Source organism: Protobothrops mucrosquamatus, unplaced genomic scaffold (assembly GCF_001527695.2).
Source record: "Protobothrops mucrosquamatus isolate PMUCROS unplaced genomic scaffold, P.Mucros_1.0 scaffold1526, whole genome shotgun sequence".
Taxonomy (NCBI): Eukaryota; Metazoa; Chordata; class Lepidosauria; order Squamata; family Viperidae; genus Protobothrops; species Protobothrops mucrosquamatus.
The window spans coordinates 230,824-254,071 of record NW_015387698.1 but is presented as its reverse complement, the minus strand read 5'-3'; the positions used below and the strand labels follow the sequence as shown (position 1 = coordinate 254,071).

Sequence of the window (23,248 nt, the reverse complement as noted above, 5' to 3'; positions counted from 1 at the left end):
ATGATCTCCCCCAGCGGCTTCACATAAATATTGAACAGAAGTGGAGAGAGGACCGACCCTTGTGGAACCCCACAAGTTAGGGGTCTTGGGGTCGACCTCTGTCCCCCTGCCAATACAGACTGCGTACGGTCGGTGAGGAAGGAAGAGAACCACCGCATCACGGTGCCCCCCATTCCCAACCCACCCAACCGCCGCAGCAGTTTTTGATGATCTTTTGATGATCTTTAAAACACATATACATTCAAATGGCTCTCTACTATGGAATGTCTTCTTAGAATGCTATTGTCTAAGACAGTGTCGACTTAAAATACATTCATTACAGCAAGAAAAAAAGGTGATTCAATTGAACTATTTTTCCTTAACCCTCAAGGAATGAAAATGGTTGGATGGCTTTAAAAACGGAGGGGAATGCTGGTGGAATATAGAGTAGGAATCGTAGATAGATCATTCAATACCTTAAGGTCTAGTACCTGTAGTTGAAAGGAAGAACATTAGTAATATTACAAGCATTACCACAGCTTGGCAGTGCAAGTCTGGAGATGTAGTAGTACCACCACACTTGAAACAGCTAACTTGCATAGTAAAATATCCTGGTAACTTCATGGACACATCAATTTTGTTTTCTTGGCAACAATTCAGAGATTTTATTTTATTATTCAAATTTATAGCCCGCCCTTCTCCTTGCGGACTCAGGGCGGCTGACAATCGATTAAAAACACCAATAACAATTTACAAAATTAAAATTAATTAAAATGAAATATTTAAATTTGTCTGATTAAAATATGATTAAAAACCCATCTAAAAACCCCTCTTAAAAATTGCCCTAGGCCAGTCCCGCTTGTTGGAATAGCCATGTCTTGAGGGCGCGGCGGAAGGAAGGGAGATCAGGGATGGCTTGCCGTTTTCCAATATATTTTTTAAAACTTTCTTGTTTAATCTCTAGGCCTAAAAGTGACTCAAGACTTTCCATCCAAGTATTAATCCAGTCCAATATTGCTTAATTTTTCAGTATCAGACAAGAATTGTTAAGTGACATTGTTCAACTACAGTATGTAATTCCTACAATAGACTATAACAATGCAAAATAAGATATTCTGACAATTAATATTATAGGGTATATTTCCTCACATTGATGCTAAATATACAATAGAGGAAAGACTGATGAAAAATGTTGGTTACTGATTTTAGGATAAAAATAAACATTTGATTAATAAGCTGTGCATTTCTTGTTTAACAAGTGAATGCTAAAATTATGGGATTGTATTACTGTGATACATAAGCCATTCTACCAGAGTAAAGCTGCTACAGCCTGCAATTCTCCAAAAAGATAAAAACAAAGAACATAGGATGTTAACTGTAATTTCTAGTCACAGAAAAAAAAAAAGATTCAGGATTTATTATTTTTATCATTTTTTTTCACAGTAAACAACAGATTACAAATACTTATTACCTTGATTTTCTATCCTTTCGTTTATAATGTTGACAGAGATTTATTTGGAAATAAGCAAAAGTGATTTCAGTTTTACCCATTGGTATACAGTATAAAATTTCAGATATGAAACAGTATTCAAAAATACAAGCATTTTTCTGTAACTGGACCAGTGAAATACACATTAAATTGTCCTTGTTAATTAAAAAAGGCAATATTAATTCATAAAGCATTATCAACGTTTAAGGAAATCAGATTCATCAAATTGTACTTGGAGATTTAATGAGAATAATAGTCCTGACTCTCACCTACCTCGAATCCTAACTGTAAATAACTCTTCAGGCACAATGATTAAAGTTTATAAATATAATTTTTAATATATTCTTTGGGAATTTATGTTTCATTATGGGAATTTATTCAATACAAAAGTAATATATTGCTTGGGTTGTGATGGTTTCTGTAATTAATATAGGAAACATTTTTTGCATTAAATTGTAAATTTTAAAAAGCACATCGAATTACATTTCAATAGTAACCTTTTTTTGGAATATAAACAAATACATTATTGAAAGACAATTATCTGCAATCCATTTCCTGGTCATTGACTTCGGGCTCCAAAGGATACAGTTCATCCAGTGCAAGTTCTGAAAGAATGTACACAGAATGTATAAGGTTTTTTAAAATAAAAATAAAAATACCATGTTTATTCAACACTGCTATTGTCGAAATTTAACATTATTTTAATACAGAGTCAAATTCCTGTCCATCATGCAGAGTAATAACTGAAGGGTTAGTAAAGCTGAGGGTAAGCAACTTGGTGGCCTCAATTCTTGGCAACTGGCATGCAGGCTAGTTTGACAGGAACAGAACAGGCTCCTCATTATGTATACTTGTGAAAAAGAATAAGCCAAAACATGTGCACCTTTGCACACTGAAAATACTAGTGTACCGAAAACAAATTTTATCATTTATAAGTTGCAGAAACAATGCTGTACTTACTCAGTCTGTGACACTTTTATTTACAAAGTGAAGATAGATATGAGGATCATCTCTAAAGCCTCCCTTATTGGCTTAGCCATTATTCAAATGATAGGGCAATTTATAGCAGAAGAGCATATTGCTTATAAAAAGTAGGCTCCAAGTTCAGTCCATAGCAGTCTAAACCCCAAGAGACATGTCGTCAACCTCAACACAACACTAAATTAAATCAAAAATGAGCAACACTTCTGAGCTCAGAGGTTTGTAGTGTATGTCAGGAGGATGCAAAATGGGTGGATCCAGGAGTTTCTACTCTGGAAATTAATGAACCTGACATATGTGAATAATGGAATGGGATGTAAAGGTCACATGTATGACCTTTTGTCACTGTGGGCAAGGAAAAGTTGATTGAGGTAGCTAATAAAAAGAAGACACAATGTTTTGAGTAGGTACAAAAAAGGTTTAAAAGCATAAGTCTCTTGTCCAAGAATGAACATTCGAGTTTTCTCTCTAAAGTCAACAAAAGCAGTTTTCCTAAGACAGAAGAAAAAGAGTTACTGTCCCCCCCAAATTATAAAATAGTTGGTGTAATCTTGGAAAGAAAGATTGATGGCATTATAAAGTCTAACTAATTCAATTTTATAACAATAATACTGCAGAGACCTGAGGATGAAACTATTATATTAAAAAAAGTTTAATTCACAAGGATAGCTAAAAAAGACCTAGTAATTTTGTTACCTTTTTTTTTGAAAGACTGAAGTTATGAATATCATCTTATTGTCTAGATCTCTATTATGTTTAATAAAATTTGTTTGTTTTGGAAACCCTTACAGGATTCTGGTTAATATGCTCACATCTTACCCTGTTACCAATGAAAGTAAGGATCTGTTCTACAAAAGAAGTTCAATAGAGCCAAGGTGGGTGTCAGCAGTGATGGTTATCAGTTAAGAACACTGAAAAGTTTGATTCAAGAGATTTAAAAAACCATTCTGAACCCTAGATTGCAATAGAAAGCTTGGGAAATATGCTTTTTAATTTTAGCAGGATTGCTTAAGATTTGGGCTACAGAATTTAAAATTTTCTATTTCAAAATGGGAGATGTCATCAATTTTCAGCAATTGGCACTTGAGGGCTAAAGCACAAGTCCCCAACCTTTTGGGCACCAGGGACTGGCTCCATGGACAGAGTTTTTTTCACGGACTGGAGTGCGTGTTTTTGTGTGCTGCCTGCATCTCACGAATAGGGCTTTGCTTGTTTCTGTGGACCAGTTGCTCGCATGCCATGGCTTTGGTACTGCTCCACAGACCAGGGATTGGGAACCCCTGGGCTAGAGAAAAGGTCTACAATTAAGAGTTTGAGAGTGCCATTCCTTAGCTGGATAATTCAATCATCTTATTTGGAAGAAGGTAAACTTCTCTGTCTACAGACAGGGAATGCGTATAACTCAACAATACTCTATAAGGGGGACTTTTATAAGCCAGAAATTAAAGGGTATTTCCTTCCAAATAGAGTCAACTCTATACTAAATACAAAAAAAAAAACCACCCATCAGTATTAACAAGTAATGGTTTGACACAAATACCTTTAGGATAGTCTCTAAACTATTCCCAATGCTTTGGAGCAGTGCACACTTCTGAAATTGTAATAGTATGTGAGAGAATGACCCTGAGGAATGAGAAGAAGACATCTTTCCTAGGAAACAATTAGATAAGTGGGGGGGGGAGAGCGGGAGCCCCAGTGGCTTCATGATCAAGGAAGGAAACTTAGGAAGGTCCCGCCCGAATGGATCAGGAAGTTAAAAGTGTCGGTGGGCGATCTGTACTTTCAGACTTGCAAGATTCTGTTTAGGCAGCTATACAATAAAGCAGAATTTCCTCATCTGGTCGCGTTTCCTGTCTGGTTTAATGTAGCCTTAAAATAAAGTAGAATTAGCTCATCTGGTTGTGTTTCCTGTCTGGTTTACCTGGGAGGATTACAGAAATTTGAAGAGGATGGCTGTCAAGGTCACAAAGCACCAAGAGACAAAAACCAAAACCCTCCTTACAAAGAAAGCATTCTTGAAAATGAAGATGGTGTTTGAAAATGACATTTTGGAGCACGCAAACTTCCTGTCCATACTCTAAAAATTCAAAGAGGGCAGAGTGCCAGGTGAGTTCTAACAGTAAGATCATCTAAAGGCTCAATTACAGTAGTGCCAGAACTTTTTTAAAAGCCACAAACATACCAGTAGGAAACAAAATATGTTCCACAGGAATTTCGGAAGAACAAAAGTTCAGTGAAATATATCCTTTATAATTCTTGGTCCTCGCACTGCTTCATAATATCCCATTCAGTGTATTTGAAGTACTAGTCCTGGGAAAGAATATGGCCCTGAAAAGTGCTTCAGCTAATTTGATGCCTGTCACTGTTGATAGCAGTTGATTAGTTAAAAACAGCTCTTATAGAAATCTGTGGATCAATTAAACATGAATATAATGCACACTCATGACACGGCAAATCATGCAGTTACAAACTCTAGAAGCCGCAATGACAATGGACCCAAATAGCACAGGTTTTGTTAACACAATTCTGCATCTGTTGCCTTTCTATGCTATATTATGACAGAGAGAGAAAACGAATGATGTTCATTTCTGAATAATCATGCACTTGCAGGTGGCACATCACCGTCTATGCTAGTAGTCACATGTTTAATGCAAGGAGTCTCACCTTCACAAGCTTTTAAATGCTGCCCTTTTCTCAGGACTGCGGTAACCCCAGACAACACACCGTCATATTGGTGGAGCACTTCCAGGCAATGTTCATGGAAAAGTTTATCTTTCTGGGAGAGACCATGCAGAAGCAAAACAGCATCCCGCAAAAAGTGTACAATTTGCTTTTCATGTACATTGAACAGGATTCCTTCCATTTTTCTGATCATAAGCCATTGCCTATGTAACATTACTATCAGAGCTTTCACTACCTACAAAAAAAAACAGAATACAGTTCTCATACAGATTGGGGTGTGTACTGTTACATTTATAATTGCTCTCTTTTTGGAATAGTACTATTGTAATCGAGACATATGAGATTCTTATTAGAGGACCAAGGTTTGAAGATCACAAGGTATATTTAAGCAATATACCCTGACTGTAACACTGAACAGGTAACACTGGAGATATCTTGATTTTTCAGGTGAAAAAAGCATATAATATTAAACTATGATCGTAAATGTAATTTTTAGTGGCTTACCTCAGAAGTGCACTGACAATCTGTTCCCACAAGTAAAACAGAGGATCTACAACATTGCATACACTTCGTCAGAAAACGAACGGTCTAAGAAAAATTAATACAAAATATTTTTTAAAATGCTATTTTAAAAGATAAAACATGTAGTATCAAAATAAAGGAAAATCCTGCCTTTCTCTGGCCCCAAACTTACTAAACAAATGTCTTTAGTGCTTGAAATAACAGTAAGGAGGAAGGAAGGAAGGAAGGAAGGAAGGAAGGAAGGAAGGAAGGAAGGAAGGAAGGAAGGAAGGAAGGAAGGAAGGAAGGAAGGGAAGGAGGAAGGGAGGGAAGGAGGAAGGGAGGGAGGGAGGGAGTGGGAGGGAGGACTTTCAAATAAATGTCCTGAGCATCAGGTTTTTAAGTTCAGTTTAATCCCTCATACTAGCATAACTAATGTATTTTTATTACATTTCTCTATTATGTAAACTTGGTTTCAGCCAAGTTCAGAAAAAAAGTCAGAGCTACATCATACACAGGTCTTCTACTCCATTACACATCCAAAAGCTGAACAATAGCTCAGATAGCTTTAGAGGTTTAGAAACTGATACAAATTTATGGTTTTTCAGTTGGAAGGCAGGATTAAGATAAACTTGTATTTTTATAATACGTTTACTCAAAAGCTCAAATCCTGCATTTAATCTCTCCTGTTCAAAAAACTGTCATGTTTTTACCTTTACACATGCAATACACTTTTACCTCTTGTTCCAACTGCAGCCAAAGCCCCTCAGATGCTAATTTATCGGGGCGTGATGTGATGTACATATATAATGCCAAAAGTAGGCAGGTTTCTGTGAAAAGAATTAAGTATAACATATCAGCCTTATCATCCATGTGACTGCAATGTCTTAAAAACGACAAAGCTCTTTTGAATACAGGGTGCTCCTCATTTTCTATATAACAAAAATTAAATACTACGGTAATTTAATTCATTTCAAAGTGGATGCCAGGACAGGACAAGTGGTAAGGGAAATCCTCAAAAGACAGAAATATTAAATTAATAAATTCAAAGTGGTGCCCTCCTGGTGTTTGGAAATAACTTCCTTAATCCTTACCATTTGGCAGGGATGCCAGAGGGTCAGGCTGCCTACTCCTAACATAGAGCACTTTTGAAATAAGCATTTCAGGCAAGATTCCCATAATTTCATCTAATTGGCTGTATCTGTGTCCTTTTCTTCCTCACTCCACTTAAATGTGTTATTTGTTCAAAAATAATATTATGGCTGAGGAGCTGGATTGCACTGATGGTCCCACACCACAGTAAACAATATGTGCAGATATTGTAACTCTCTTGGCTGTCCTTTGATGAGTACATCGACCACTTCAGCATCTTTAGACTTCACACACTTGTTTTTTTCTCCCAGAGGGACTGAAAGCAAGTTAATTTGCCTGGGCTCCTATATTTGTTATGCTTCCTTGCTCAAAAATATAGTAAATATATAAATATAGTTGGTGGAACAAGATGCTCTCATGACAAGTAGAGTGTTCAGCTGCAGTATGCTCATTCAAACTTGTTCAAATTTAAGAAAATAAAACATACAAACAACCTGGCAACAAATTTTATATTCTCTTCTTGCAAACTGATTTTAGCCATTTACTTTTAGGGTTTAAAGGTGAACAGTAATTCCGATCAAGCTAATTATGTAGCAAGAACCATCTCTAAAACTACTTTATTTCACGGAATGATACATGCAACCAGTCGCAGAGACCCAAAATGTATTTTAAAATAAACCGGGAAATACAGAAATCCTCAAGGAAACAACACCCAAACTTTGGAACCACATTTTAAAATGCTCTTGCTTGCCTTATGAATTCAGTGTTTTACTAAAGCAGTAGGACGGCTAAGATGTTCTCTTTCTTACCTGAACGTGAACAGAACCGAGCAGCCAGCTCCTGATGCTCAGCAAGCAAACTTAACATCCTAACAGTAAGAAGGACAGCAAACAAGGGAGTTTCCGAAGATATGCAGCGAAGCAGGATCTGTGACTGGCTATCGAACAAGCACTGAAAGCTTTATAGAAAAACATAAGAAAATACCATTCAGTGTCTGATTTTTCCAGCAGTTTATTCATATTGAGCAATCAAAATTAACCATGTAAAGAAGAGAACAGAAATGAAGCACTTCAGATCCAAAGGTGCTTCATAAGGAGATGTAGGTAGGTCACCCAGCATGCCTGTTGGCCCTGCTTTAAATCAGTTGTTTTTTTCCTGGGCTCACACACAAGGTGCTCCGGCATGGATTTGCTATGAGCATAACTTTGTTCCAAATATTTCACAATAATGCTTAGAAGATACAGAACAGCCTCAGTGACCTCCAGACGTGATGGCTTTGATTCCCCAGCAATGGATAGCCTAGCTGCCAATTTTTAGAGTTGAAGCCACACATCTGGAGGATCTCCTGATTGGGAGAGGCTGTTTTAGAACCCAGAACAAAACAATCAACCTGCATATTTTTAATCAAATGAGCTATGCCGTGTGAAAATGCCACGAAACAAATTTATTTAAAAATAAAAGTGGGGTTAAATTCAAGCTGTATGTTTACCTTATTAGTAAGTCAACTGTTGACTTTTCAGCTAATTTCACCAAAACTTCTAGGCACTGATTTGCGATACGGCATCTCTGGCATCCTGCTGACCTTACGCACAAGGTTAAGAGTTGTAGTAGCTTTTTAAACAAAGGATGCTGGGATTTGTCCGAACTGGTCACCTCTAATTCTGGGAGGGTTTCCTGAAGAGTAGCTGTATCCTGTTCATGGCAAGCCACAGTCTCATTCTTCTCAGAAACCTCTATAGCGCCTGGAGTACAATCTGCTTTCATATCACGGGACAGAAGTGTATTAATAACTTCCCAGCTATAAAATACCAAATAGTAAAGGATGCCCAGTGACACGAGCGCATACTCTTCAAGAGTGGCTAAAGCTTCCTCTACATTTGAAGCTGCACCTGAAGATGTCCTAGAGGAGCCAGCAGATTGATTTCCAGAAGAAATGCTTCCAGTCTTTGTCACTGACAAGAGGGCTTGGTTATATGCACCAATGTGAAGTTCCAGGAGGGGAAGAAGATGTACTGCTCCGGGAATTTTAAAGCACTTAAGGTGGGGCATGCCTTTCCTGTTCTGTTGTCCTTCCAGTGAGCCTCCATCTACAGCAATCAGATTCAATCCAGTTAAGGCGAGTTTTTGAGCAGTTCTCAATGAAGTCTCACCTTCCTGAGGGCTTGCAATCTTGCTACTGAATTTTTGTGTAGGTCCTCTGAGAAAACAAGAGGGGAAAATAATTAGTACTGTTTGTGATGTTCTGTGTATCTTCTGAAACTAGAACACATATTACGCTCCAGGCAAAGTGGGCTCAACGACATTACTGCCACTTTTTGCAAAGGGAATTTAGAATTTACTGTTACAAGGAGAGTTTGTCTTAATTTAATATTCCTTCTCATACGGAAACTGCTGTAAATTAGTCTCCACATAAGCACCATGGTTGTCGCTGCCCGTGGTAGAGGGAAAGGTAGTCCTTGACTCACAACAGTTCATTTAGTGACCGTTCAAAGTTACCACACCACTGAAAAAAAAGTGACTTTATGACAATTTTTCACACTTAGGACCGTTGCGGCATCCCCATGGCCACATGATTTAGATTCGGATACTTGGCAACTGACTCACATTTAGGACAGTTGCAGTGTCCCAGGGTCATGTGAACACCTTTTGCAAACTTCTGACAAGCAAAGTCAATGGGGAAGCAAGATTCACTTATGAATCCTGTTACTAACTTAACCACTGCAGTGATTCACTTAACAACTCTGGCAAGAAAGGTCGTAACATGGGGCAAATTTCACTTAAAAACTGTTTCACTTAACAACATAAATTTTGGGCTCAACTGTGCTCGTACGACGAGGACTACCTGTATGTGTCTTTAATTTCTAAGATACATTAAGGGTACATTTATATCCTCCATTTGCATTAACTAGAAAGGATTAGGATTTCTTATAATTCATCTGGACCAGCAGGTCCGGTAAATATGCCATGGTTAGCATCAATAGGGCAAAGATACGTTAGGCCACTAGTGGCACGCTTTAAATCAGTGGAGAGGTAAAAAATAAATGGATATTTGTCAAACACCCTCCCCCCCGCCCAGATTTACTTTGAATATTAAATTCCTCAACTCTTGTACCTGACTACTATGCTAGAATAAAATTCCACCCAAAAGAAAAAAAGTTTAACGTTCTCAGTAGAATGGGATCAGGCTTACTTTCCAGATTCACCCAATCAAGTTATCTAAAAATGATGATGTAAAGTAAACCAGCCTCCATCTGATAAAATGCTGTCTCAAAATATCCACCCCTCTGTTTCAGCAATCTGATTTCTTCCTCTATTTCAGAAAATGTGAACAATTGTCAATGGCAAACATACACACTGAAAGAAGCAGACTGCATAGCGGATCCAGTCCAAGCTTCAGGGTTGCTGGTAAGAAGGTTGCAAATTCCTAAGGATGATCCCGGAACAAGTGGCTGCTTCATCAGTGCATTTAGTAAAAGGGAACCTACAGTAGATAAATCCAAGGCTGAAGATACACGCTGAAGCAAGATACATAGTGTGTTTAACAACTGAACAATAATATATTTTGCTTAATTTTAGCTTGGTGCATTGTTACTTTGCATTACACGAGAACCACGCTGCTACGTCTTATGCAAGAAATCCTGATTAAAATCCTGGCTCTGAGTAGTAAATGAACGTATTCATTATATATTTAGTAGCTGTATATAAATTCTTATAGCAAAATATTCCCTCCCTTCCCACCATATGCCCGAGTTAATGTATTTTCTTATTCTGCATTTACTTACTTGGTACATTTTACAGTGATACTCAACTATCCTTATGAGTGAACAAATACCATATGCTTTAAAGCTGTGGCATTTGGTTTGGTTCGTATTTGAGAATAAATACATTTAGGTTGCATTCAGAAGAGAACAGTGTTTATGAAAATAACCTGGTTCAAACACTGTTCACACCTGTTTTCTGGATGTTAGGTGAAACATTTACAAGGTGCCAAGTGAAAAGAAGTGAAAAGCAGGGAAAATCCTAGACTTAGCATTACCTCACATAATATAATCAAGACTATTACACTGAGAAAAAAAACCGATTAGTTAATTTTAGTAACCATTTTTGGAAAAATGCTAGAGCTATAGCAGCAATACTGCTCTAACTCATGAATGAAATCGGAGCCATTTAGCTCTAATTGAAAATTCCAAGTTATTAGAAAACACTTTTTTTCAATTTCTGATTTCATCCTTTAGAAGACTGATTAGGGATTAGTCAAGCAGACATTTATTAACTAGCTTAATGGATGATTATGCCAAGATATATCCTAAAACTTAAATGGTAACTAGGAAAACCTTGAACAACTTAGTTCAAAATATAAGACAAAAATATGTTAATATAGTAGAATGGCTGATGCTAATATTAAGCTAAAACTGTAAACATTTAAAGTTAAAGTGACTTGATTTTTCTTTTTTAAAAAATATATTTCAATTTATAACTCAAGGTAGTAAGCAGAAATCATTCCAGGAAAGAGTGCATTCAGAATCTAGAATTTGAAAGTAAGGAATTTTTATAGGTCTCCACTTCCTGTGACTTTGGAAATATTTCATTTCTACAGCAGAACAAAAATACAATAAGGCATTTATTAGTAAATTAAAGGATGCTTTGCAGATCCACCACCATTTTTTTTTACTTTATTTGCCCAAGCCTCCTCTTCCCTCCTCCCATATAGTTGAAATTAATATTAAAATAGCCTATGATTTCCATTCATACAGGTTTCTAATCCTAATAAATAATCACAAGATCTCTTAGATGAATTTACCTGGTTTCAGAGGACAGCTGAAACTTGTTTCCTGTTTCACTGGCTCAGTTTCAAGGACAGTTATTTTGCTGTCTAGATAGAAAAATCCAATAAATCAAATAGTATTTATTTTTAACCTAGTATAAGTTGCCCTTCTATCACAATGCAATCAGTTTTTGGGATTGACTTATCTGATATAGGTTTGAAATGCATTTCGCAACTTCAGAAAATAAACAAGGCAAAACACTGCAACTACTACATTTCAGAACCATATAATGGCTGCAATTAAGAGAATCCAATTGCGTATTCATGTTGGGCAGTAATGGAATCCCCAAAGCTATCTTCAGAGATCTTTTTAGAGAAAGACCAATAACTGCTTCACATCTTCCCACAATGCCTATGCAGACTAAGCTTGACCCTATTCACTGAAGTCCAGCAATATTACTGGACCATTCCTAAATGAGACAGTTATATACATTAAAATACTGATTTAATAGGCCAACTGTGAAAAGAATGTCTGCTATTCCTAACTGTCCATTAAATCAGGGCTTTTCAACCTTTTCACCCATTGTACCACTTTTAGGATATGGCAATATCCGAGTACTACCAGTCGCCTAGCAAGGTGTCAAAAACTTGATGACACCCCCCCAAAAAAGGAAAAAAGTGATAAAGTACAGGTAGTCCTCGACTTACAACAGTTCGCTTAGTGACTGTTCGAAGTTACAATGGCACTGAAAAAAGTGCCCCCCCCAAGGCACAGCTGAGCAAGACACCTGCCCGCCCGCCCGGCGGTGCTCTCATTCCTCTCCCCCGCTACCACTTTTCTAGGATGATCGCGTACCACCTGCCAGGTGCCAATGTACCACAGGTGGTACCCGTACCACTGGTTGAAAAGCCCTGCATTAAATAGTAGGGTACATCTGTTTTTGCCAAGGGTCAAGCAATGGCTGGGTGCTAGACAATAGGTTCTTTGAGGATCTAGAGACAATAAACACACTAGTAAGGAGATTTCAAGCTTTAGTCTTTAACTGTAGTAGGCAAATTAATCAGAAACTCAAGAAAGCATAACCTAGCCAAACAAAACATTCTCCCTTCAGCTGCTGGGAAACCCATCTCAAGTAGTGGAGATATCCCAAGACCCTGGGCGCCCATTCTGAGCACTCAAACCTGTGCAGCAGCTCCACGTTTTAATGGACACATCCAGATTTTTTATTAAAATCTAGCCCTGCTTCCACGGTCATGAGAAAACAGCAAGACCTGACACCTTGACTCAGTATGTGTCTGGGGGTGGATGAGTGCATAACTCGAGGATGGGGATGAATGTATGATGAACTTTCCAGATAAGGAAAGTTTTGCAGCTGTGTGAAGATTTCCCCTTCCCCTTTTCCTTTATTCAGCAAGCAAGAATGACGAACAAGCGGGTTAGCTTAGAATGAGTTCTAAACTTCTAGAATTTTCTTAATCTGCAGGAGAAATCAAAATATGTCACTAAGCTCTCTGAAATACAATGGTCTTCCGCATTGCTACAATATCATCCACAATGCTGTTGTTACACAAATTATATCAATTGTATAATAATACCATTACACAATTAACATAAAATTATGTGAATACCACAGGAATTTTGTTCCCTCCATTAAAGCTATCAAACTCCACACAGCTGGGCAAGAACAAAGGAGCAAGGACTACATAGATTTCAGTGAGATATTGCTAGTGGTAGTCTTGGATAAATATAACATCTTGGAATTTCCCTATAAGAGGAACCTCATCAGTTAGTTATGGTGAATTTTTTTTTGAACGATTTGAAACATTTATTCTTTGATTTCTTTCTTGGGCTAAATTGTTATTTATGAGATAAGTGTAAACTAACTTGCTCATTTTCGCTTAGTGGTTTCTGTGCTCTCTCTCTCTCTCCAATTTCTTTCTCAACCTTCTTACAATCCCCCACAAAGACATGCTAAATTAATCTCACCACCCAGGTCAAATATAGTTCACCAAAAATCTACCTACCATTATTTTGCTGAGGAACATGGACATGGGATTGGGCCCTGGAACAAGATGGTATTGGTAATATCTGAGATCCAAAAGACTCTTCTGTGGGGTAACTTTTTTTTTCAATATGAGTGCATCTTTCAATTTTCACAGGGTTAGAGGGGCTTTTCTTAGGACTAAAAAATAAAAATAAAGTCTGGATTAACTGCACAGAGGCATTTCATTTTGAAACTTTAAAGGTCTTTTTTAAAAAATATAGTTAAAACATTTACGGTGAATTATATTTCCTAATGAAAGAATCTGAATGACAATTTTAGACATTCACAATGCAGTAAATGAAATACACAATGTCTTCACATGTATATTTTTCAAGCATAAGAAGAGCAACCTATGCATTCAAACACTAGAAATAAATTCAGAGTTTATTCTATGTGTTCAATTATAGTGTCTGGTCTCTAGCTTGTAAAAGAACTGTTCTGCAATTCATTATTTTCAGCTATAAAGGGGAGGTAAAGAAATTCTTCAGTAACCGAACTCCCTGAAACAAATTCAATTTTATTTTGTACCTGGTATATGAAACAGGGGTCACAGGTTTAATCCTCTCACAATTCAAAATCTTTGTTCTCATCTCATTCATTTCAGCATCTCTAAACTGTAGTTCAGACTGCAGTGACTGTAACTAAAAGGGCAAAGACATTTCAAATTCCACTGAGCACAGAAAACAATATACAACTATGAAAGAAGCCTGCAATTCTTTCCTCACTTTCATTTGTACTTTTGCTCTTTTCAGTTACATCAAAATCAACACTAACAGCTTATTCATCAAAACAGTAAAAAGTATGTTCTCCCATTCTGAGAAAGTGCTAATATTCCCAGGTACACTCTACACAGTATTTACAAACATAATAAAAAGCTTGTCTCTTAAAAGCATGAACAGTTTGCGTTTCCCACACAGAGACATGCACAAAAGAGAGAGAGAGAGAACAGAAGCATTTATTATAGCAATTTAGCGAAAAATATTCTGGAAATTATTCACTTTCAACGTAGTAGGGCAGAGTGCTTGTACACAATCATCTTGTTTTAAACTCCAAGAGGAACAAGGATGCCTGAGATAAGTTGTACCAAAAGCATCACAAGTATGGTAAGCCATTTGGCTTATATTTTACATTTCCATATGTAGAAGACTTTTTGAAATCTTTCCTTACCATTAGAATCCCATTCTCTCTATCTCTCTGTGTGTGTATATATGTATATGTGTGTATGTGTGTGTGTAGAAGACTTTTTGAAATCTTTCCTTACCATTAGAATCCCATTCTCTCTATCTCTCTGTGTGTGTATATATGTATATATATGTATGTGTGTGTGTGTGTGTGTGTGTGTGTATAAAATTAAAGGAAAAGAAGGTTATGTAAATATATTACTTAGTTATGAAAAAAAAAACAACCAAACACACGTAGTCAGCCTGCATTCCTGTCATTGCTGGAAGTCTCCCAGAGAACTGTTGGCTTTACGATATTTCCCTCTAGGGGGTCTGAGGCTGAACAACAGTGCTGACATCAGAGAAGCAAATCTGACTTTTGAAATCCCCCTTGCATAGCTTTGGAAAAACATTAACGCTGGCAGAGCCAAAAGGAGCTACTCTGGAATGGACAAGGGACATGGATCCAAATTCCTTCTAAACATGCGATAAGGCTTCCAGTTTGGCAGGTAATCAATGTCAGGCCTTTGGCAGAATAATTCCCCTCCCTTGGTTTCAATTGAAGGGTTGCTTTCAATAAATAAATGAAAAAAATAAGATAACAGCCAGAGTGGAAATAGAACATCAAACAGTTCATCACTTGCACACATTTTTTTTCCAATGTGCCCTTGAGTTACTCTTGACTCCTGGCAATTGTCTGGACAAGTCCTGCAGTTTTATTGGCAAGATTTCAGAAGTGGTTTGCCTTTGCCTTCTTCCTAGGCATGAGAGAGAGTGACTAGCTGAAGGCCATCATTCAGGATCACAATAATTCTGACCTAATAATTTTATCCACTACACTGGTTTTCATTTGTCCGTTTACCATTGGAAAAAGCAGTTTGCCTGCCATTGCTCATTAGCAAATGGGCTGGTGAAATCATTTTGGCTGATTATTTTCAACAAAGGACTTCTTAGATCTCAGACGTTTTAAGGCAGTTTAAATTGGTCATTTGTTAAATAGTACCTTTCTGGAGAATTCCTTTTCTTTTTCACTTAAACACTCAGCTTTTTCTCTTTCCAGTAATATGTATGATTTCCGCTGCTCCTCCACAGTAGATTCCATCTGCTGCATTGAATCCCGCAAAATTTTTATTTCTCCATTTTTAATTAGGATTTCATCCTGCATTTCCTTCAACTGCAAATTCACAATTTAAACATTAATGTAATTAATCTATTTGCAGACATGTTAATTTTTATTCAAAATCCTAATAGAAAAATAACTTAATTATAAAGTGAATTGTTTTTCCTGCAATACTAACTTAGATGTTAACTCTGATAAACTGATACATTAATATATTCTGACAAAGATATCACAGAGATAGCCTCAAGAATTTACCAGATTTCATATCAATCCAGATGAATTTGGGTATTTACAAATAATTGTTATAAAAGGTTGAGATCAATTCAAGAAATGCAATCATGACTTCTTTAAGCCTAAGATTAAAATAGAAAAACTTACGACAATAGTTTTAATTATCAATGTTTAGTACAATAACAGCATTAAAAAGACTATTCTTCCTAAAATTTCCTTTGTTCAAACATATCAAAGTTATGCTACTTTATTTCATAAATGGCAACCGGCTTTTTTCATTTATGAAACTATAAATAAACTGGAATTACACAAACCGTGCAATATAAGCAAAAGTATTGTGAAGGATTAAGAATACTGAATTTGGAACATTGTTTGGATGCCCTACAATTAAGACAATTAATTTATATAATCAGAAATTCAATTAATGCAGGATCAAATCTGAGTAGGTCACCGGGACCAAAGGTTTACTCTTCCAAGCTTTTGGACTCGTGCTGGAGCCCATCATCAGGGAACTTCTCCCTCTTCAGAATATGTGCAGAGAACAGTTCCCTGATGATGGGCTCCAGCACAAGCCTGAAAAGCTTGGAAGAATAAACTTTTGGTCCCGGAGACTGACTCAGACTGGATCCTGCAATATTATCCCGGGATGTGTATATTTACCTTCATTTGCAATTAACGTTCACAGGTACGGATGAAATTAGCACCCTATTTCCATTCTGGGCCATATGTTTTCTCTGTGACAATTTGTTATCTGAAACTGGTATTTGAAAGAGTAGAAGCTTGAAAAGATACTTTCGGCTCATGGTTTCTTTTCTCATTTTTTATCATTCTTTAAGGATAAACTTGGTTAATACAAGGAATGGAAATACTGGTTGAACTTGATTTAGAATTGGTGCTTAATGACCGTCTGAAGTTATGACAGACTTCCAAAAGCTACTTACAACCTATCCTCGGTGTTACAACTGCCATACACCCCCATGGTCAGGTGATCACATTGGCAACCAGCTCACATTTGCAATCATCTGCAGTGCACCATAGTCACATGTCTGTGGTTTGCTTTTTTTTGCAGTTTTCCAGCAAAAAATGAAAAAAAAAGCCCACTGGATATGCTGAATTCACTTAATGACCATATGGCTCATTTAACAATGTGAATCACTAACAACTGTAGTGACTTGATTTATGATGCAAAAACAATTGTAGAATCAAGTCCAGTCACACAATGCCTCAACTTAGACCACCACAATTTATACTGCAATTCTAGGCCCCACTGTGGTCATAAGTTGTGGACTACTTGTATTACAAGAGAGACTTGATTATTAAAAAAAATTCTGGGATTGCAGAATATATTATGGAATATGACTGATTACAAATCCTGACTTGGTTTTAAATGAGTCTTTCAACCACTATTTCTTCTGCTAAGTAGGCCTTAACAATTACAACTGTCAAAACATTAGTAAAGTGGTACACATCTCTTAATTTTACATAAAACTCATACATCAGGGGTCCCCAACCTTCAGTCCCTGGACTGGTACCGGACCGCAGAATACTAGCAACTGGGCCGCGCAAACAAGCGAAGGCCCCATCCACTGGATGCAGGCAACACATGAAACCACGCCCTTTCTGGTCTGTGGAAAAATCTTTCTCCATAGAACCGGTCCCTGATGCCCAAAAGGTTGGGGGCCTCTGTCGTACATGACACACAGCAAGGTCTGCTGAAAGTCTTAAAACTGCCAGTGTATAATTTAGAATCTGATAAACAAATTATATTTAATATGTTGGAAGAACACTAGAATTCTTTGTGACATAGAATTCATTTCAGCAAGTCAAGAGCTGATCATGAAGATAATCTGTAGCTATTCCTGGACTTTGTTGAAACTACTGTATTAATAGAGTTATGCAATGCTTTAGATTGAGTTCCAAAAAGTGCTCCAGAATGCAAATGTAATCTTTGTTTGCAGCTCTTCAAAACAGCTGCATTTTCTTGGGATAATGTGACAATTGCAGAGGGCAGCCACACAACCTCAAGAAAAAACAGGATTGCTTTAAAAGGTCTCAGGTTCATCTTGTGCATTCTAAAGCACCTTTTAAAACATTTACAGAGTTACAACTGTATTAAAAAAGTTATAACAATTTGAGACTGTGTTACTAGAACTGTAAGCAAACTGGTACATGTTATTATCTTTGGTATAATCCCTTTTTTAAATTAAAAGGCTTTGAAGAATTTGTGGACATCACACAACTGTCTTTACCATAAATCCTGCTAATATAATGTTTGTCAAACTTTTTGACATCGCAGTTCCCTAAATATTCCACCTCTAGATATTATAGGAGATTTACATGTTTGCATAGGCAAAATGAGAAGCAAAACCAAGAAAAGATTCTTGACAGTGTTCTTGCTTTGTTAACGCAAGACTGAGCAAGTTTTTGAAAATTAGTAACTCTCTCCTCTCTCCCTGAAGGGTCCTGACCCAAAGTTTGGGAAGAAGTGTCTCTGCTGCCCAGTCTGAGGGTCCAGGAATGGAGCTTTTTAATGGCTGATGCGGAATGAATTCTGCTTTTGATTGAAATTTTCTGGTTTTTAAATTGATTACGGACATACTTATATGTTTGTATATTGGATTTTAACTTGTTTTTACTGAAATGATTTTTATCTGTTGCAAGTTACCCAGAGTATCTTAGATCAGATGGATGGCCATGCAAAATCAAATAAAAAATAATTTCTTATGGGAGTTTATTATCTACATCTCCTAATCTATATAAAATTTCCCCTCTTAAGCAATGGATTTAATTCAAATTGTTCCTATATTCATTACTGCAACAATGAAAACTTAAATTAATATTTGAAGTTTTTAATGTATGAAAAATTGCTTTCACAAAAAATCATTAGAACAAACACAGCTTTGAAAATTCCTGCAACTGAGGAAGAAAAGCAAATCGAGTTCAAATGCTGGTAATTTCATGGCAATGATACAAATAAAGTTTGCCCCTGTGTTCTACTGTGATATGGTTTCAAATTCTCAGACTACACAATAGCCCTGAAATTCCTTGGAGTTCTGCTATCCAAATATTAACCGTGCCCAATCGCGGTTAGCTTTCAAGCCCAGAAAGTTGGCAAATGTTGCCAACTCTGGAGGCATAAAATTTGGTCTTAATTTCTTCTTTATATTAACAATATTTGTCCTAATAAATTTACTTCCATTTGAATAATTATAATAATTATTATAGACAAAACTAACCAATAAGGATTTTATTTTATATCACAAATATGTAGTACAGTTGTGCACACTCAAAATTATTTGGACTTTGTATGAGCACATGGCCTCTCTGCTGTTCATTAAATCAACACATTTTCTTCAACCACTCATAATTTACTTATATCTGTTGGAATATTTGTAAACACATACACAATTTTCTTACCTAATTATCCCTAACTATGAAACCTTCCTTTTGAAACTAAGCATTCTTCAATTTCTTCTATGTCTAGATTACAATTCTATATATAGTTAGTTCAAGAGTAAGTTTCAATGAATACTACAAAGCTTTCTCCTGAATAGCAGGTACATTACATGGTCAAGTACACGAGAGAAGCTGCATCAAACGTTTCAGGACTAGAACTTAATTCCTGGGTAAGTTTCAAAAAACATGAACGAGTTGCATCTCACCTTTTTCATGGCCTCTTTGTGTTGTGCCTGGAGTGTTTCAAGTTTAAATCTTCCTTTAAGTTTCATTTCTTCTATGCTATTTCCTGTAGATAGAGATTAATCCAGTAAGGGTTAGATTAATTTTTAATCCATTTTTTTATTTTTGTTTCTTATTTTAAGTGTGGGAAAAGGAATGGAAGGCTCACAAACTACTTGCAAGTGAATCTTTCAAAATTTTCCCCCAATTCCCAAAGTGCTATTTTTGGCTCGATTTCAGATGTTGTTTTCAGGAGAGTTAAAATCGGACCTTTCTTTCACAAGGACTTCCTATTCCCATCCCATCCTTAAAACCCCTATAAAGAGCCAAAAAGATTCTGCAATCGGACTGAGAAAAGGTAATTCTAGTCTGATTTGGAGTGAGAATCAGATCAGTTAAATGTTTCCATTATGATCCCCAATCTTAAGCTTGAATAAAAAAATCAGTGCTTAATTGTGGTCATTTTGCTATCATGATTCAGCAATATGGTCTCAGAGTGGTGATAGGAAGTTACATATGGCTAATAGAGCCATTCCTGCCTTATAATTATGCCTTCTTTATAAATGTTAAGTTTTATATGTAGGAACTTTAATTTTAAACCAAAGACAAATACAAAGACAAATAGGCAATGATTCTGTCATGGTTATATCTTCTTGCTAGGAAAATGGGTTTTTTTTTACCGTTTGTGTTTACTAATAGAATATTGATAAGTGACAGGCCAAGCCTGTACTGCATACAGTACAATAAAAACCCTGCTCTTTCACATAGCCTTATTTTTTTATTATGTTACCCAACATGGAAATGTAGGGGAAAAGGAAAAGAAAAATGAACTAATTTACCAGAAGATAAAAGTGGATTTGTTGCAAATTCTTTCCATATACCTACATATTTGATTCATATCAATCCACCACCTCTTATCGATTTCTGTATTCACTGTGTACATACCAAATGATTTTGTCTCAGTCGTTACAGTAATATTCCATTGATCGGGTGTTTTGAACTGATTGGTGCTACTTGGGAAAACGGACAACTGAGCATTTTGCTCTGTTTTGAACAAATTTGTTTCTGAAGAAACATCTGGTGTCAATGCCTGGGAAGCAATAATGTCTATCTCCTTCAAGTCATCTACTGTAAAATCATCATTATCCCCAAATGGATCTTCTGTCTCTTTACATTTGGGTAAAGCAACACTTTTGTAACGCTTGTTTGGTGGGAATCCTTCACCATGATTTCCAATATTATTATGGCTCATAGATCTCTGGAAAGGTGAAGATGAAGAAGTAATTTTTGTCTGATCAACATCATATAATATAGAGCTGTTTCTCTTCTTATTTCCAAAGAAGTTATTCACTGACATTTTCTATTAACATAGGCCTGGCAAATAGACAGAAAAATAAAAAAGTAGTTAAGAGTTCAACCAAATGTTAATAATAAAGAAACATAAGAGATCAGCAGAATGACATAAACAAATTGTATTAGGGTCTCATTGACTTATTTCCTAAGGTCTTGAAAACCAAATGCATGCATATTTATCACATACACCAAAGAAAAACTTCAGGAAGTTTACTGGTAGGCCCAATGATTTGTAAAAACAATGAAAGAAAAAACCAAGAATTTAAACACAATTATATTCCAGCCACAGTCCTATACATGTTTACCTGGGAATAAATTCAACTGAATTCAGGAGAGTTTATTTTGGAATAGATATGCACAGGATTGCACTTTAAGCCATTTGAATTCCAGAGGAAAGCTATAAAAATTGATTACACAAACCTCTTAGAGCAGTGGTTCCTAAAATAAAGAATTTAGATTTAATAATACATAATACATATTACAATAGTTTAGTGTAGCTTTTCTCAACTGGGGTTTTGTGAAACCCTAGAATTTTATGAGAAGTCTCTAGATGTTAAAAAAAAAACCTTCTTAATTCTGGGCACTGTAGGCATAATTTTTATGTTCCCTGAGACATGAACATTATTTTAAGGGTTCCTCCAGAGTAAAAAGGTTGAGAAAGGCTGGTCTAGTAAATAGGCAAGATCCAAAAAGATGCTTAAGCACTTCATAGCTTAATCCTACACATTTTTATTGAGAAATAATCTCACCAAGTTCAATAGTATTCAGTGTAGAGTAAGAATACTCTTAAAAGATGAGCTACAGAAGCCAATCACTAATCAGATGCCCATTCTAGGCTTCCTGTTGCTCAAGGTATATGTTCACTTTAGCTTTCCAGCTATCAAAACTCACAATCTTAAATTTATACTAAAACTCACCTTGTTCATATTTCTTCTTCTATCTTAGGTTTATTTGAATAGTTCCTCAGACCCTTGAAGGTTTTACCTATGTAAAAGTCACCTGAGCTACAAAAAGTGTGCCTGCAAAATATATTTAGTTAACTGATCGTTAATTTAAGCCCGACTTATCACTGAGTTTTCCGGGCTCTTATGCCAGAACTGAATCATAAACGAGCCACAGCGGCGTTTATCCTACATCCATCAATGTTATTGATGTGCTTTATCAACACAGACATCTACCATTTTTTACTTCATAACTCGGGTATCTAACTTGCATACTCAATTTTTCTTATCGCAGAAAAACGGGGTGAGGTGGAAGCGAGCGTGGAAATGGATTGGAGAGAAAACAGGGTTACCTCCTGCACTGTCTATAGCAGGGGTAGGCAACCTCGGCTCTTTTATGACTCATGGACTTCAACTCCCAGAATTCCTGAGTCAGCATAGCTGACTCAGGAATTCTGGGAATTGAAGTCCATGAGTCATAAAAGAGCCGAGGTTGCCTACCCCTGGTCTATAGACACTAAAAGCAGGAAGCAAGCGGGAATTCCCTCTCGCGCATCGCAAAAGGCGTACCGAGGGTCACGCTCCCGGCCCCAGCGCGGCGACGGCTTCCGGTTCTCCTGCAACTCCGCATCCTCTCCTTCCGTCTCCTCTCGTCTCCTCCTCTGCAGTTCCGCAATATCGAGACCGCAATATCGTCTTAAGAAAGCGAGGCAGCCAAACCTCCGTCGAACAGCGCTGCGAGAAAAGGAGTAACAGACCGTCCGAGCGTCCTCCCGAACACGGCGGGTGATGGCGGCCACGCCCCCAATCCCCACCGACCAATCGCTAGCTGACTCCCCACCAATGACAGCACCGGTGCCCTTAAGGTCCGATCGGCTTTTTGGAAACGGAACGTAAAGTGCCGCGCTACGGAAACGCAGCAGCGACAAAATGTGAAACGCCAAGGAAGGAGGGAAGGAAGGAAGGAGGGGTTCGCCCGGTTTTCTTTGTGGGATTATTTCCAAACTCCTTGTCTCCATTATTATTCAGGATTTACTTCATCACTTTTTGGCTAGCGCGGTAAAAAATGACAAATGCTCCTAAGGATGGATGTCGAAATCCAAGGCTTTTTAGGTTGCAGCCACTAAATTTCTACCTCCCACAATAAAGTGAAAAAGAGAGTCAATGGTTCTCCGGATTTGAAAAGAGCATTAAGGTGGAAATACAATTTGATTTTTATTTACTCTGTGTT

General features: G+C 36.9%; 1 protein-coding gene across 1 annotated transcript; it reads right to left on the bottom strand.

Moving 5' to 3' along the window:
• Positions 1 to 1,804: 1,804 nt before the first annotated feature.
• Positions 1,805 to 22,747, bottom strand: ATRIP (ATR interacting protein). The gene is made up of 14 exons (XM_015822336.1): positions 22,588 to 22,747; positions 20,669 to 21,097; positions 19,708 to 19,790; positions 15,698 to 15,868; positions 14,063 to 14,175; positions 13,515 to 13,672; positions 11,526 to 11,597; positions 10,076 to 10,205; positions 8,214 to 8,921; positions 7,534 to 7,682; positions 6,371 to 6,462; positions 5,636 to 5,719; positions 5,114 to 5,366; positions 1,805 to 2,073 (listed from the first exon to the last, which is right to left on the bottom strand). The coding sequence occupies exons 2-14, from the start codon at positions 21,078 to 21,080 to the stop codon at positions 2,006 to 2,008; spliced, it is 2,493 nt and encodes an 830-aa protein (XP_015677822.1). The 5' UTR covers positions 21,081 to 21,097; positions 22,588 to 22,747; the 3' UTR covers positions 1,805 to 2,005.
• Positions 22,748 to 23,248: the final 501 nt, after the last annotated feature.